The sequence below is a fragment of the Pelmatolapia mariae genome, linkage group LG8 (assembly GCF_036321145.2).
Source record: "Pelmatolapia mariae isolate MD_Pm_ZW linkage group LG8, Pm_UMD_F_2, whole genome shotgun sequence".
Taxonomy (NCBI): Eukaryota; Metazoa; Chordata; class Actinopteri; order Cichliformes; family Cichlidae; genus Pelmatolapia; species Pelmatolapia mariae.
Window position 1 is genome coordinate 28621582 of NC_086234.1, and position 13674 is coordinate 28635255.

Sequence of the window (13674 nt, forward strand, 5' to 3'; positions counted from 1 at the left end):
CAGCTCCAAGTACCTGGGATTCCCAAGTACTTGTAGCTGTCCTCAGTGTCTGCAATGTTACCCTCTGGTAGTGGAATCCGCTCCATTCTTATTACCTCCCCCTCTCTTCATTACCATCTGACTACACTTCTGAAGTCAGAATGACATTCCAAAGTCATTTCTGTAGACCATAGTGGTGTGGTTCAGTGAGTTTATGGCTCGTTCACTCCTGGCATACAGGTTTATGTTATCCATGTCAAGGAGGTGGCTAGCGATTGCTCCATTCCATAGTTGCTATCTGTAGCCAGTCTTATTTACGATGTTGGTCCCTTCTGGCGATCCTTGGGGATGAAGCCTGTCAGACCTTCAGTGCTACTAGTTGTTTCACCGTTGGTGTAGATGTTGAATATCGAACAGCCCATAGGTCCCACATCTTCTTCATGTAACCCCTGGGATTACTTATACAGATATATTATATATTATAGTATATATATTTTTTGAAAATTCCCCTCTCTCCCCTGCAGGCGGTCTTTATCCTTCAAGCTTGGGTCCTCTACCAGGGGACTGGGAGCTTGAGGTCCCTGCACAGTATAAATGCTATATATACATATACATACATACATATACACACAGTGTGTTATGTGTGTGAATGACCCAAGTGAAACTGGTATTTTTGTCAGTACCTTATCATGATGCACTGTTCCTGTGTGGAGGTCTGAGAAAAGCTGAAGGCTGCGTCAGCTATGGCATAAACATGCCTGAAGCAGAGAACAATAAAACATCCAAAACATGTTTTAGGAGGACAGAAGTTTACTGCAGTATGAGGAGTATTTGCTTGGTGTGGGCTATGGAGCTTGGAAAGAAAGCAACTAGAATTCTTTAAGTTTTGCGAAAAAAAATTCTCGTCTCTCTCTCCAAGAGGCTTCTTCAGTTCTAAACTCAAATAGTAGAGAGTTCCAGATATTTAACCCTAGTGGGGGTTGTCACTTAAAAAGGTTGTTGACCCATCATAATTATTCATATTCCTCATCACGAGAGCCAAGGTGTGAAAAGAGCCATTGGTCATTACCACCAAAGCTTTTGTTAGAAACCACTGTGAGACCTGATGCAAGATCTGAGTGGGGTTTCAAGTTCCTGGGAAGGGAACTCAACACTGCATTGTAGGTGGCTAACAGTTGGTGCTGCAAGCTACCCCGTCTATTTAGTGATGGTTGTTCACAGTGGACATCTCAAACTATCTGTATTCTCAGTCCAAATGTGAACACTGGCATCTTCAAAAGAGTAACCTTTATCCTTTAGGTAAAGATGTACAGCTGAGTCTTGTACGGTCGAGGTGTCTCTTCTATGTTATGCAATCCATTTACTGAATGGCTATTTGGTTTTTTCAGTGTCGCTTTTTTCCAAGCTCCTTAGATGCCCTGGATGACTGAGAACCTACACAAATATATTGCTTACGGTGGATTTCTCTGCTGCTCTTTGCCCTGGTATTTCTGTCTCAGCTCCTCTGTGTAAATGTTAAGCGGCTTGAAGGGGTTCACGGACAATAACATGTTTCCAATGTAAGTCTGCAAAAAAAAAGAAGGACAAAAACTAAATTACAGAAATTTACAATTATTTTTAAGAGAAAAAACAATTTCATATAATTAGGCTTGCAGGTATTACTAAATGTTTAGAAAAATGAAGAATTCTTTGCGATGCATGGCGCTCCCTCCACCCCAACAGTAAGGAATATTCTTTCTTCTCACATGTTCATCACTCCTATTCTCGTCTGGATTATTTTCTGGTCAGCAGCTCACTGCTGAGGGACATTTCAGACACTGAGATTCATCCTATAGCTGTCAGCGATCATGCTCCTGTATCTTTAACACTAATGCAGAAGAATAATACCACACCAAGTAAAAACTGGAGATTTAATACATCGCTGCTCAAAGATGAAGAGTTTATCAAATACTTTAAAAAAGAATGGACTTCATATTTAGACTTTAATGACATTCCTGGAACATCAGCATCTGTCCTCTGGGAAGCAGGGAAAGCCGTGATGAGAGGTAAAATAATCTCTTTCTCATCACATAAGAAGAAAGAAGAAAACAAAAATATTCAGGAACTAGAAAAAAACATCAAATCCTTAGAAAAAGTCTATGTATCACACCAAGATCAAGAAATATTAAACAAAATACGCAAAACAAAACTAGAATTAAATGAAATTATTAATAAAAAGACTAAATTCTTAGTACAAAGACTTCGCCTGCAAAATTATGAACACTGTAACAAATCCGGACAATTTCTTGCTAACCAGTTAAAAATCAATAAAGAAAAAACAACTATATGTGCTGTTAAAGATTTATCTGGGAATACAATATATGATCTTAAAAAAACAAACAAAATTTTTAGGGATTTCTATGAAACTTTATATATACCACAAATAAACCCATCTAAAAACGAAATTGATCAGTTTTTGGACAACATAACTCTTCCAAAATTATTAGACACCCAAGCAATGGCACTGGATTCGCCACTGACGCCAGGTGAACTCCAGGAAGCCCTGATAAGTATGCCCAATAATAAGGCTCCAGGTCCAGACGGCTTTCCTGCAGAATTCTACAAAGAATTCTGGATGATTCTAGCACCAGTTTTTCACAGAATGTTGCAGGAAATCAAAGAAAATGGTAGACTACCACCAAATATGAACTCTGCAAATATTAGTCTCTTACTAAAACCAGGCAAAGACCCTGTATTTGCCTCAAGCTATCGTCCAATATCCCTTATTAATGTAGACCTTAAAATAATCTGCAAAGCTCTCTCAAAGAGATTAGAGAAAATAACCCCCCTTTTAATTCATCCTGACCAAACTGGTTTCATAAAAGGTAGGCACTCATCAACAAATACACGTAGATTACTTAATTTAATAGACTACTCATGCAGTAAAAACATTGAAACCATAATATTGTCTCTTGATGCAGAAAAAGCATTTGACAGAGTTAACGGGAAATTTTTTATTTGCAACTTTACACAAATTTGGTTTTGGAACCTCTTTCATAAACTGGTTAAAAATATTATATAATTCCCCAACAGCTTGTGTCAGAACAAATGACCAAACATCCTCCAGCTTCTGTCTCCTGAGGGGCACCAGGCAGGGATGCCCACTCTCCCCTTCACTGTTTGCAATTTTTATTGAGCCATTAGCAGCAGCAATTAGACAGGCTACAACAATTAAGGGCATAAAATGTAAGAATGTAGAACATAAAATCAGCCTTTATGCGGATGATGTGTTACTTTTTCTCCAAAACTCACAAACCAATATCTCTGGGGTGATTGCATTGATAAATTCTTTCTCAAGAGTCTCAGATTATTCAATTAACTGGTCAAAATCTACAGTTCTTCCGATTAATTGCTCCTTCCATAATTCTTCTCCTACACCACTGCAATCTGGAAATATAAAATATTTAGGTATTAATGTCTCTCCTAAGCTTTCAGAATTAACTAAATTAAACCACATCCCGCTTTTAAAGACAGTAGAAAGCGATCTGGCTAGATGGAAATCTTTACCCATATCACTCATGGGAAGGGTCGCCGCTATAAAAATGATGGTCTTGCCAAAAATAAACTATTTGTTTTCAATGATCCCAAATAAGCCATCACAAGATTGGTTCAGATCTCTAGACTCATATATTTCTAAATTCCTTTGGAAAGATAAACCCCCACGTATCAGCTTAAAAACATTACAAAGGACCAAGGATAAAGGAGGATTAGATCTGCCTAACTTTAATCACTATTTTTTAGCCAACAGGCTTCAGTTCATCTCTAGATGGTTTAAACACACCTTCTTAGATGAACCTTGGATAGATGTAGAACTGGCACTATGTAATAATCTAGAAATTTCAGACCTACCATTTATCAGTTCAAACATCAAACGACATGAATGCTTTAAAAGCATCAACATCAGCTCTTCTCTGACAGCATGGTGGGAGTTTCTAAAAATGACAGTCCTCATTAATCCCATGCAAACGTACACCTATCTGGAATAACCCTGACATATTACAAAACAATAATATGATAAACTTTCCAGATTGGAGTTGCAAAGGAATTAAATACTTGGAACATATATTGGAAGGAACAGACTTTATTTCTTTTGACAGACTAGTTACACAATATGGGATCAACAAGAAAAGATTTTTGGAATATCAACAAATTAAATCCATAGTAAAAAAGAAATTTAATCCCAGTGAAGCTGAATTACAAACACCACCAAGTGTGGTACATTTTTTTAATCTAAAACCCCCCAAATTATTGTCTAAAATATACAGAACGCTTTCTAAAATAGATGAATCAATATCCCTTCCTATTGCAAAATGGGAAGCAGATTTATCAATCAGCTTAGACCAAAACCTTTGGTCTCAGATTTGCTTAAAAACCTTTCAATGGATCAGAAATCCCAGTTTGCAATTAATACAATACAAAATATTACATAGAGTGCACTATACTGGTCATAGGATGTTCAAGATGGGCTATACGTCTTCCAACAACTGTCACACTGTCTAGCAAATACACCGGACAATTACATCCACGCTCATTGGTTCTGTCCACCAGTTCAGAAGTTTTGGCGTGAGATATGTGAAGACTTATCAAAGTGTCTGAAATGTAACATTCCAGGCTCCCCTTTAGTATGCTTGCTGAGCAACTTGGATGAGGTCACTGCAGAAATAAACACAGCCCACATTGTTTTTACAGCCCTATGCATTGCCAAGAAAACGGTCCTCCTTAACTGGAAAAATAAAAAATAATCTTAATTCTAATCAATATAAAAAACATTTAATAGATCACATTAGTCTTGATACAGCCTTTGCCACCACATTTGATCAATCCCTTTGGGCTCCTTTGATCGGCTTCATCACCTAGTGGGGGTGGGGGGTCATGGTTTGGTCCTGCCTTCGCTATTGTGGCTGATATGGGGGTAGGGACGGCCTTAGGGCGTCTGGGGAGGGCCTAACCCGGGGGATGTGGCCATGACCTGGTTAGGGGCTCTGATGGCTCCTAGATGGTGTTTTCCTTGTGGCTGCGTACAGCGGAGATGGGGGAGGGTCTGTACTGGCGGACGTTGGTTACTGGCCTGGTTGCCCCCCGGGTGGGTCCGGGACGGGCGTGGAGGCTTGGGGGTCTGGGGGTGCTCCGCCCCCGGTCTGGGGTGCTGGCAGGGCCTTGGGGGCTTGGGTCCTGGCTGTTGTGTCGCCGGGGCTGTGGGCGGGTGGGTGCAGGGGGCCTCAGCCCCAGTGCAGGGGACCTCTGGTGCATCAGCCCAACTAGGGGGCTCTCTAACTGGTGGGGAGGCTGTTATATCTTTGCAGGTGGTCTCCTCTCTACAGGAGCTCACTTTGCAGGTGGGGGAGAGATATAGGAGAGGTAGAGAATGAACTCAATCTGGGTGTCTATTGTCTTGTGTAGTTTGGGAGATGAGATGCTGCTGTGGGCCCCGGTCCGGATGGGCCTGGGCCCCCTTGCCCTGGTGGTTCCAGAGTTGGGGGTGCCTACTGGGGTCAGCGGGGGAGCTGGCCCCAGGGAGGGGCCGCTTGCCCCTCCCTTTCTTCCCTCCCCATCCTCAGCTACCTCCCTCTTCCCGCTCTACCACACCCACCCACACACGTAGGGCTTGGGGTGCAGATATGTCACCAGGGTGCAGGGGAGGCACCCCCCCCCCTCTGTCCCCTTCTAGCCACCTGTGCCTCAATTTTATTCTGCAACCTAGACATCCACATTACTCACACTCTCACATAACACATACATATAGGGCCTTGGGGGTGGGCACGTTTTACAGCATCCAGAGGATGGTCGGTGTATTCCAACCCACCTCTGGCGCTGGTGCCCTACCCTCAATTTTAAGGCATATAGACACTGAAGGTTTTCGGGAGGAGCCGTGTTGCTCTCTGGCAGGAAGCACCGTGCCCTCCTGTGTTTTAAATGCACTTTAGAACAGAACACAGCAACACTACATATGAGTGGGCGGAGGGAGGTTTGGGGTCTTCACTCACCCCGGTTCTGTTAGCCGTCAGGGCTGGGGGGCTGGGAGGAGGTGCTGGCCGTCAGATTGGGGTCTGCGATGCGGGGCCTCCCTGCTACTGCAGATAAGGAGGCGGTCCGCTTGCCTCCACCCCAGAGAGAAGGGTTACACCTCCTGGGTCTAGGTGCGGCTTGCCCCTCGGGGGGTGGGGGTACCTGGACCTGGGATATAGAGTATGTTTGGGGAGTGTGATTGTCTGTGCAGTGTCTATTTGTGTCTGTCTACACGTTGGGTAAGTGCCGAGTATTTGGTTGTGTATATGGGGGTGGGAATGCACGTTTGAGTCTGCGTGCGCCTGTTCGTCTGTGTCTATATGTCAGGTTGGGTCTTAGACTCGACCTCTCTGGGAACTTCTCAGGCCCTCCAAAGTATGGAGGCCTATCTCCCCTCACCACACTCCCTGCCGGTGGCTGATGCCCTCAGACGTTGGTGTGCTGGTGGTTCTTGTCGGCTGGGCACTCATGTATGTACCGGCTCACTCCTGGTGGCCGATTGGCGGGGCCTGGCGCCTGTGGCCCGGCTGGGCCCCTTCCGGGGGGTGGGGTGTCCTCAGGCCTCTGGCCTCTGGGCCTGAAGCTCGGTCCTCTCTGGCGCAGCTGGCTGCCGGCAGAGCCCGCGGGCACGCCACTGCAACCCCCTCTGGCCTCTGCTCTGTGGCTGCTGGGTGACCTCTCGTTTGGGGCTCTACTCAGCTCTTCCCAGGAGGGTGGCACGGTTCCCCCCCTTTGGTGGTCCTCCTTGGGTCCTTGTACTCTGGGGCCTCTGGATGTCTGGGGCCTGGATCTCCTCCATACCTGCTTCATGCCCTGGGGGACGGGGCTATGGCTCCCCACACTCCCTAGCAGATCGTTACATTGAGAAACCTTCGGAATACAAGCATGCTTATCCACACAGGTGTACACATGGGTGTTCACAGACACAAACTACACCTTTCTTGGCTGCTACCTCAAAGCACATTGTGCGCTGTCTATCTTGCGTGCTGCACAATAACATTTAATATTTAGTATCTACTGTTATCTACTGCTAGCTAGTTTATTGTGATGGTGCTGTATTTATTATGTTGCTGTTTGTTTGTTTTCTCTTCTGTTTTTTTTTCTCCATACAGGTGATCCAGGTGTTTTGTTTGTTTTCTCTTTCTTTCGTCTCCCCTTTCTCACCATCTCTTCTCCCCTCTATTTTTCTTTCTCTCCCTCTCTTTCTTTCATTCTTTCTCCCTGTCCTATCCCCCAGTCATGTCTGTCCCGACTGTAACAACCGAAAATAAAATAAATACATAATTATAATAAAGGTCAATCAAATGGACCAATATGGCAAGGCCATGATGATCCACTTGGTAAAGTAAATCCGCTTGGCATCTCTCTTGGCCTTAAGACAACAATTCTGATGGCTAAAGATCCAAACGGGACAGGGGGAGAAAAGAAAAAAAAAAGAAAAAAAAAGAAAAAAAGAAAAATGAAGAATTAGAGCACTGAAAGATTCCAAGATAAGCTAATGACTGCAGCATATACTAACAAGCTCCAGGTGGGCTGTCATGTGCCTTTTAATAAGGAGAAGCTTCCATCTGGCCACTCTACCATACAGGCGTGATTGGTGGAGTCCTAAAGAAATGTTTGTCAATGCTTCAAGAAATTTCTCCTGACTGTTCCCCAAATCTATGCCTCGATACAATGCTGTCTTGGAAAGCTCAGAATGTACTTGGAGTTGATGGCTCGGTTTGTGACATACACTGTCACCTATGGGACCTTATAAAGATAGGTGTTTGCCTTTCCAGATCACGTCCAGTCAACTGAAGTTGCAACAGGCAGACTCCAATCAAGTTATAGAAACATCTGTCAGATTATCAGCAGAAACTGGAAGCCCCTGAGCTCAATTTTGAGTTCCTCATTTTGAATACTTGATATATATATATATAACAACACCCATCTCGCCCCTGCGGGCGGTTTATCCTTCAAGCTCGGGTCCTCTACCAGAGGCCTGGGAGCTTGAGGGTCCTGCGCAGTATCTTAGCTGTTCCCAGGACTGCGCTCTTCTGGACAGAGATCTCCGATGTTGTTCCCGGGATCTGCTGGAGCCACTCGCCTATCTTGGGAGTCACCGCACCTAGTGCTCCGATTACCACGGGGACCACTGTCACCTTCACCCTCCACATCCTCTCGAGCTCTTCTCTGAGCCCTTGGTATTTCTCCAGCTTCTCGTGTTCCTTCTTTCTGATGTTGCTGTCATTCGGAACCGCTACATCAATCACTACGGCTGTCTTCTTCTGTTTGTCCACCATCACTATGTCCGGTTGGTTAGCCACCACCATTTTGTCCGTCTGTATCTGGAAGTCCCACAGGATCTTAGCCCGGTCATTCTCCATCACCCTTGGGGGCATCTCCCATTTTGACCTCGGAACTTCCAGGCCATACTCGGCACAGATGTTTCTGTATACTATGCCGGCCACTTGGTTATGGCGCTCCATGTATGCCCTGCCTGCTAGCATCTTGCACCCTGCTGTTATGTGCTGGATTGTGTCAGGGGCATCTTTCCACAGCCTGCACCTGGGGTCTTGCCTGGTGTGATAGACCCCAGCCTCTATGGATCTTGTGCTCAGTGCTTGTTCCTGTGCTGCCATGATTAGTGCCTCCGTGCACGGATATATATATATATATATATATATATATATATATATATATATATATATATATATATATATATATATATCCATAGGTCCCTCATCCTATTCATGTAACCCCTTCCGCCACTGCTGTTCTGCATAGGCCTGAACCCCCTCAGTGAGATCATTACCAAGACTGGCTACGGATACCGACTACGAAACGGAGCGGTTGTCAGCCACCTCCTGTACATGGATGACATCAAGCTGTATGCCAAGAGTGAACGAGACATCGATTCACTGATCCACACTACCAGGCTATACAGCAATGACATTGGAATGTCGTTCGGACTGGAGAAGTGTAGTCGGATGGTAACAAAGAGAGGGAAGGTAGTCAGAACTGAGGGGATTGAACTACCAGAAGGCAACATTGCAGACATAGAGGACAGTTACAAGTACCTGGGGATCCCACAGGCAAATGGCAACCATGAAGAGGCCGCTAGGAAAGCTGCAACCACCAAGTACCTGCAGAGGGTCAGGCAAGTCCTGAGGAGTCAGCTGAACGGTAAGAACAAGATCCGGGCCATCAACACCTACGCCCTGCCCGTGATCAGGTACCCTGCTGGGGTAATAGGCTGGCCAAAGGAGGAGATAGAAGCCACTGACATAAAGACAAGAAAGCTCCTGACCATGCATGGAGGGTTTCACCCCAAGTCCAGCACCCTGAGGCTGTACGCTAAGCGGAAGGAAGGAGGCCGGGGACTGGTGAGTGTCAGCACCATGGTCCAGGATGAGACAAGAAACATCCACGAATACATCACGAAGATGGCCCCAACTGACAGCGTGCTCAGTGAATACCTCAGGCAGCAGAAACCCAAGAAAGAGGAGGAAGGCGAGGAGCCATCATGGAAGGACAGGCCCCTGCACAGTATGTACCACCGGCAGATAGAGGAGGTGGCTGATATCCAGAAATCCTGAAGCTGGACTGAAAGACAGCACAGAGGCACTAATCATGGCAGCACAAGAACAAGCTCTGAGTACAAGATCCATAGAGGCTGGGGTCTATCACACCAGGCAAGACCCCAGGTGCAGGCTGTGTAAAGATGCCCCTGAGACAATCCAGCACATAACAGCAGGGTGCAAGATGCTAGCAGGCAAGGCATACATGGAACGCCATAACCAAGTCATACGCCATAGTGTACAGGAACCTCTGTGCCGAGTATAACCTGGAAGTCCCGAGGTCAAAATGGGAGATGCCCCCAAGGGTGATGGAGAATGACCGAGTTAAGATCCTGTGGGACTTCCAGATACAGACGGACAAAATGGTGGTGGCTAACCAACCGGACATAGTGGTGGTAGACAAACAGAAGAAGACGGCTATAGTGATCGATGTAGCGGTTCCGAATGACAGCAATATCAGGAAGAAGGAACACGAGAAGCTGGAGAAATACCAAGGGCTCAGAGAAGAGCTCGAGAGGATGTGGAGGGTGAAGGTAACGGTGGTCCCCGTGGTAATCGGAGCACTAGGTGCGGTGGCTCCCAAGTTAGGCGAGTGGCTCCAGCAGATCCCGGGAACAACATCGGAGATCTCTGTCCAGAAGAGCGCAGTCCTGGGAACAGCTAAGATACTGCGCAGGACCCTCAAGCTCCCAGGCCTCTGGTAGAGGACCCGAGCTTGAAGGATAAACCGCCCGCAGGGGCGAGATGGGTGTTTTTATATATATATATATATATATATATATATATATATATATATATATATATATATATATATATATACATACACATTAGGAGTGCAACAATACACAAAATTCAAGGTTCGGTTTGATACTTTGGTGTCACTGTTCAATATTTTTTCGATACAAAAAAATGTTCATGCTTTTTTAATTTTTCATTTGTTAAAATTATAAATATATATTTTAACTCAAAAGTACAGTTTTTAAATTTAATGTTGCTGAAACGACAAAGTAATAAAAACATAAATATCTGATCGAGAAATCCCTCATCTTTGGAAAAGAGAGTTTATTAGAGAGAAATGGTTCTTTCCAAAATAAAAGCTATACTATACGCTTCTTCTGGGGTATATTCTCAGCAGCATATTAAACATATCAGGTCCCCATAAGGAGAATCATGTGCTAATGGCTGTCTAAATGACTCGGGTAAAGTTTGTAGCATGCGTGCTTGTTGTTTTTGTCTGCTTCCACTTGTCTTTGCACTAGGATGATGTCAGAGTAAATGTGCAGTCATATTCGTTGTGTTCCCACTAGTGCTGTCAGTGTTAATCTGAAATGACGTTAACGCCACAACACGGCAAATCTCCGTTAACGAGCTACCGCGGATCGCCCCGTGCGTGGGGCTGGACGGCGTCAACACATTAACGAGCAAACTGCGCTAACGCAGTAGTTCCCACCCATGTAATTGAGCATTGCGTGGCACATCCGACATACTGTTTTACTTTTGTCCATGACGCGCTTACCTTCAGGGTCATACTTCACCAAAATAGTTCCAAAGGCCAGATCTGAATGAGGGTGGGGGAGGTTTAATTTGCCATGTTGCAACGAGCTTAGCTTCTGTCTTGCTAGCTTGCGCTGCGCTCAGTGGATCTGCGCTCGACAGTGCAGCCTAGGCGGAGTAGTCGAACGCAGATCCACTGAGCTCTCAACACAGACAGCATCGTCAGAAGAAAAGTTGATAAAATAAATTAAAAATTTTGTATTGTTCGATACACATGCGTACCGAACGGAAAGCACTGTATCGAACGGTTCAATATCGATACGAGTATCGTTGCACCCCTAATATATATGTATATATATATATATATATATATATGTGTGTGTGTGTATATGTATATATATATATATATATATATATATGTGTGTGTGTGTATATATATATATATATATATATATATATATATATATATATATATATATATATACATATATGTGTATGTGTATATATGTATGTATATGTAATGTATATGTAATGAGCTTTCCAGGCTAGATGTGGCTGTTGTTGTGGACTGGATCAAAGATAAGAATAAATGTTGGAGGTGTTGCCAGAACCATTCTGCTGACAACTGCACGCTCAAGAAACCCTGCAGCACTTGTGGTTAGCAACACCTCCTTCTATTAAATGGCCTCGCCAAGGCTAAAGAACAGAACCCCAGTATCCTGACCATGTGTATGGTGGCTGTGACTCAGGTGGTACAGCAGATCAGCTACTGACCGGAAGGTTGGTGGTTCGATCCTTGGCTTCCCCAGTCTGCATGCCAAATATCCTTGGGCAAGATAGTAACCCCACGTTGCCCTCCGATGCGTTCATCGGAGTGTGAATGTGTGTGAATGTTGGTTAGTTTGCACTTGAGTTTAGAAGTGCTTGTATGAGTGGGTGTGAATGGGTGAATGAGGCATGTTGGAGCCTGTGGGAGAGTAGAAAAGCGCTATATAAGAATCAGTCCATTTACCATGTGCACTGCATCCAGTGTCATCTATCTTGACCATCCCAGTCACTCTGGTAAAGTGATGTTGAAGGTGGTAAGAGTCCAACTCCATCATGGACACCTTTGCTGTGCTGGATGACGGTTCAGAGAGAACCATAATATTGCCTGCTGCTGTGAAGTTCCTCAGCCTTGCCCAGACAGCTCTGGCCCTGCGAACCATCAGACAGGATGTCCTGCAGCTGCATGGGTGAAGCATATCGTTGGAGGTATCCACTAAAGCTAAGCCAAAGGTGAGGCATCAAATACCGAATGCATTCAAAGCAGAATAACTGGCTCTGGAGCAATCCTGCCCAGTGGAAACACTCAAAAAGAAGTACAGTCAACTACAAAGACTTCCCCTCAAAGGTTTCAGTTGGGTGAAAGCTATGATCCTGATTGGATCAGATCACCTGTATGTGCGGTGATCCGTGGCCCATCTGGAGGGCCAGTAGCTGTCTGTACTGAAAAGTCTTCCACATCCAGCGGCTGGACAGGCATGCTTGCAATTGTTGTTCATCCCACAGACACCAGAGCTCTACAAAGATGTTGAGAGGCTGTGGCAGACTGATATCCTGCCGTTTAGAAATGAAAAGGAAGTCATCAAGTCAAAGGAGGACCAGCAGGCAATAGATATCCTTGAATCAAGGACAGTCCGGGTACAGGTAGAGGGGGTCGAACGATATGCTACTCCCTTGCTTCGCCGCAAAGAAAGGCACCTCTAGAGGCTGTCATGGCTCTTCTGAGAGCCAGTGAGCGTCGACTACGCAAGGATCACAGCAGAGCACAGACATACAACCAGGAGATCAAGAAACTGGAGAAGGCTGGTTATGTGGTAAAGTTGACTCCGGAGGAGGTGAATGGTTCCACTGAATCCTGGTACATTCCACACCATCTTGTGCATCACAACAACAAAGCCCGCGTAGGCTTCAACTGCTTCTTCCTGTACCAGCAAACTGCCCTTAATGACCTCTTTCTGCCAGGGCCCACGCTTAGCCCTTCACTCCTTGTCGTGTTAATCCGATTCCGCCAGCATGCTGTGGCCATAAGCTGTGATATAAAGGTCATGTTTCATCAGGTACGCCTGCTTCCTGAAGATCGGCCTCTGCTTCGCTTTCTTTGGAGGGATGGACAACAGGAGCGCCCACCTGATGTGTATGAATGGCGAGTGGTACCATTTGATACGACCTGCAGCCCCTGCTTTGCCACTAAAGTTTTACAGCGGCATGTGCGAGACCACCGTGAGGGGAATAAAGATGTATATGAGTCCGTCCACACTGCTTTTTATGTGGACAATTGACTCCAGTCTCTTCCGACTCCCTAACAAGCTAGACAATTCCTGGACAAAATGAGACAGCTACTTTCCACGGGAGGATTTGAGATACGGCAGTGGGCCAGTAATGTGCCGGAGGTGGTGTCCCACCTGCCTACTACCGCCCATTCTGACAGCTGTGAGCTCTGACTGACCTTTAACCAAGCTGATCCACAAGAGTCGATGCTTGGGTTGTGTTGGCATTGCCCCACTGATGCCTTGGGGTACAAGCGTCGCCCAGTCTCCTACACAACACTGAT

General features: G+C 45.3%; 1 protein-coding gene across 1 annotated transcript in view; it reads right to left on the minus strand.

Moving 5' to 3' along the window:
* Positions 1-13674, minus strand: part of myo15b (myosin XVB) — a 162103-nt gene that overhangs the window by 139268 nt on the left and 9161 nt on the right. The window contains exons 5-6 of the mRNA XM_065471583.1: positions 1435-1544; positions 663-737 (exon numbers count right to left, since the gene is read on the minus strand). Coding sequence (XP_065327655.1) covers positions 663-737; positions 1435-1544 — 185 coding nt within the window. The remainder of the gene's footprint in view (positions 1-662; positions 738-1434; positions 1545-13674) is intronic.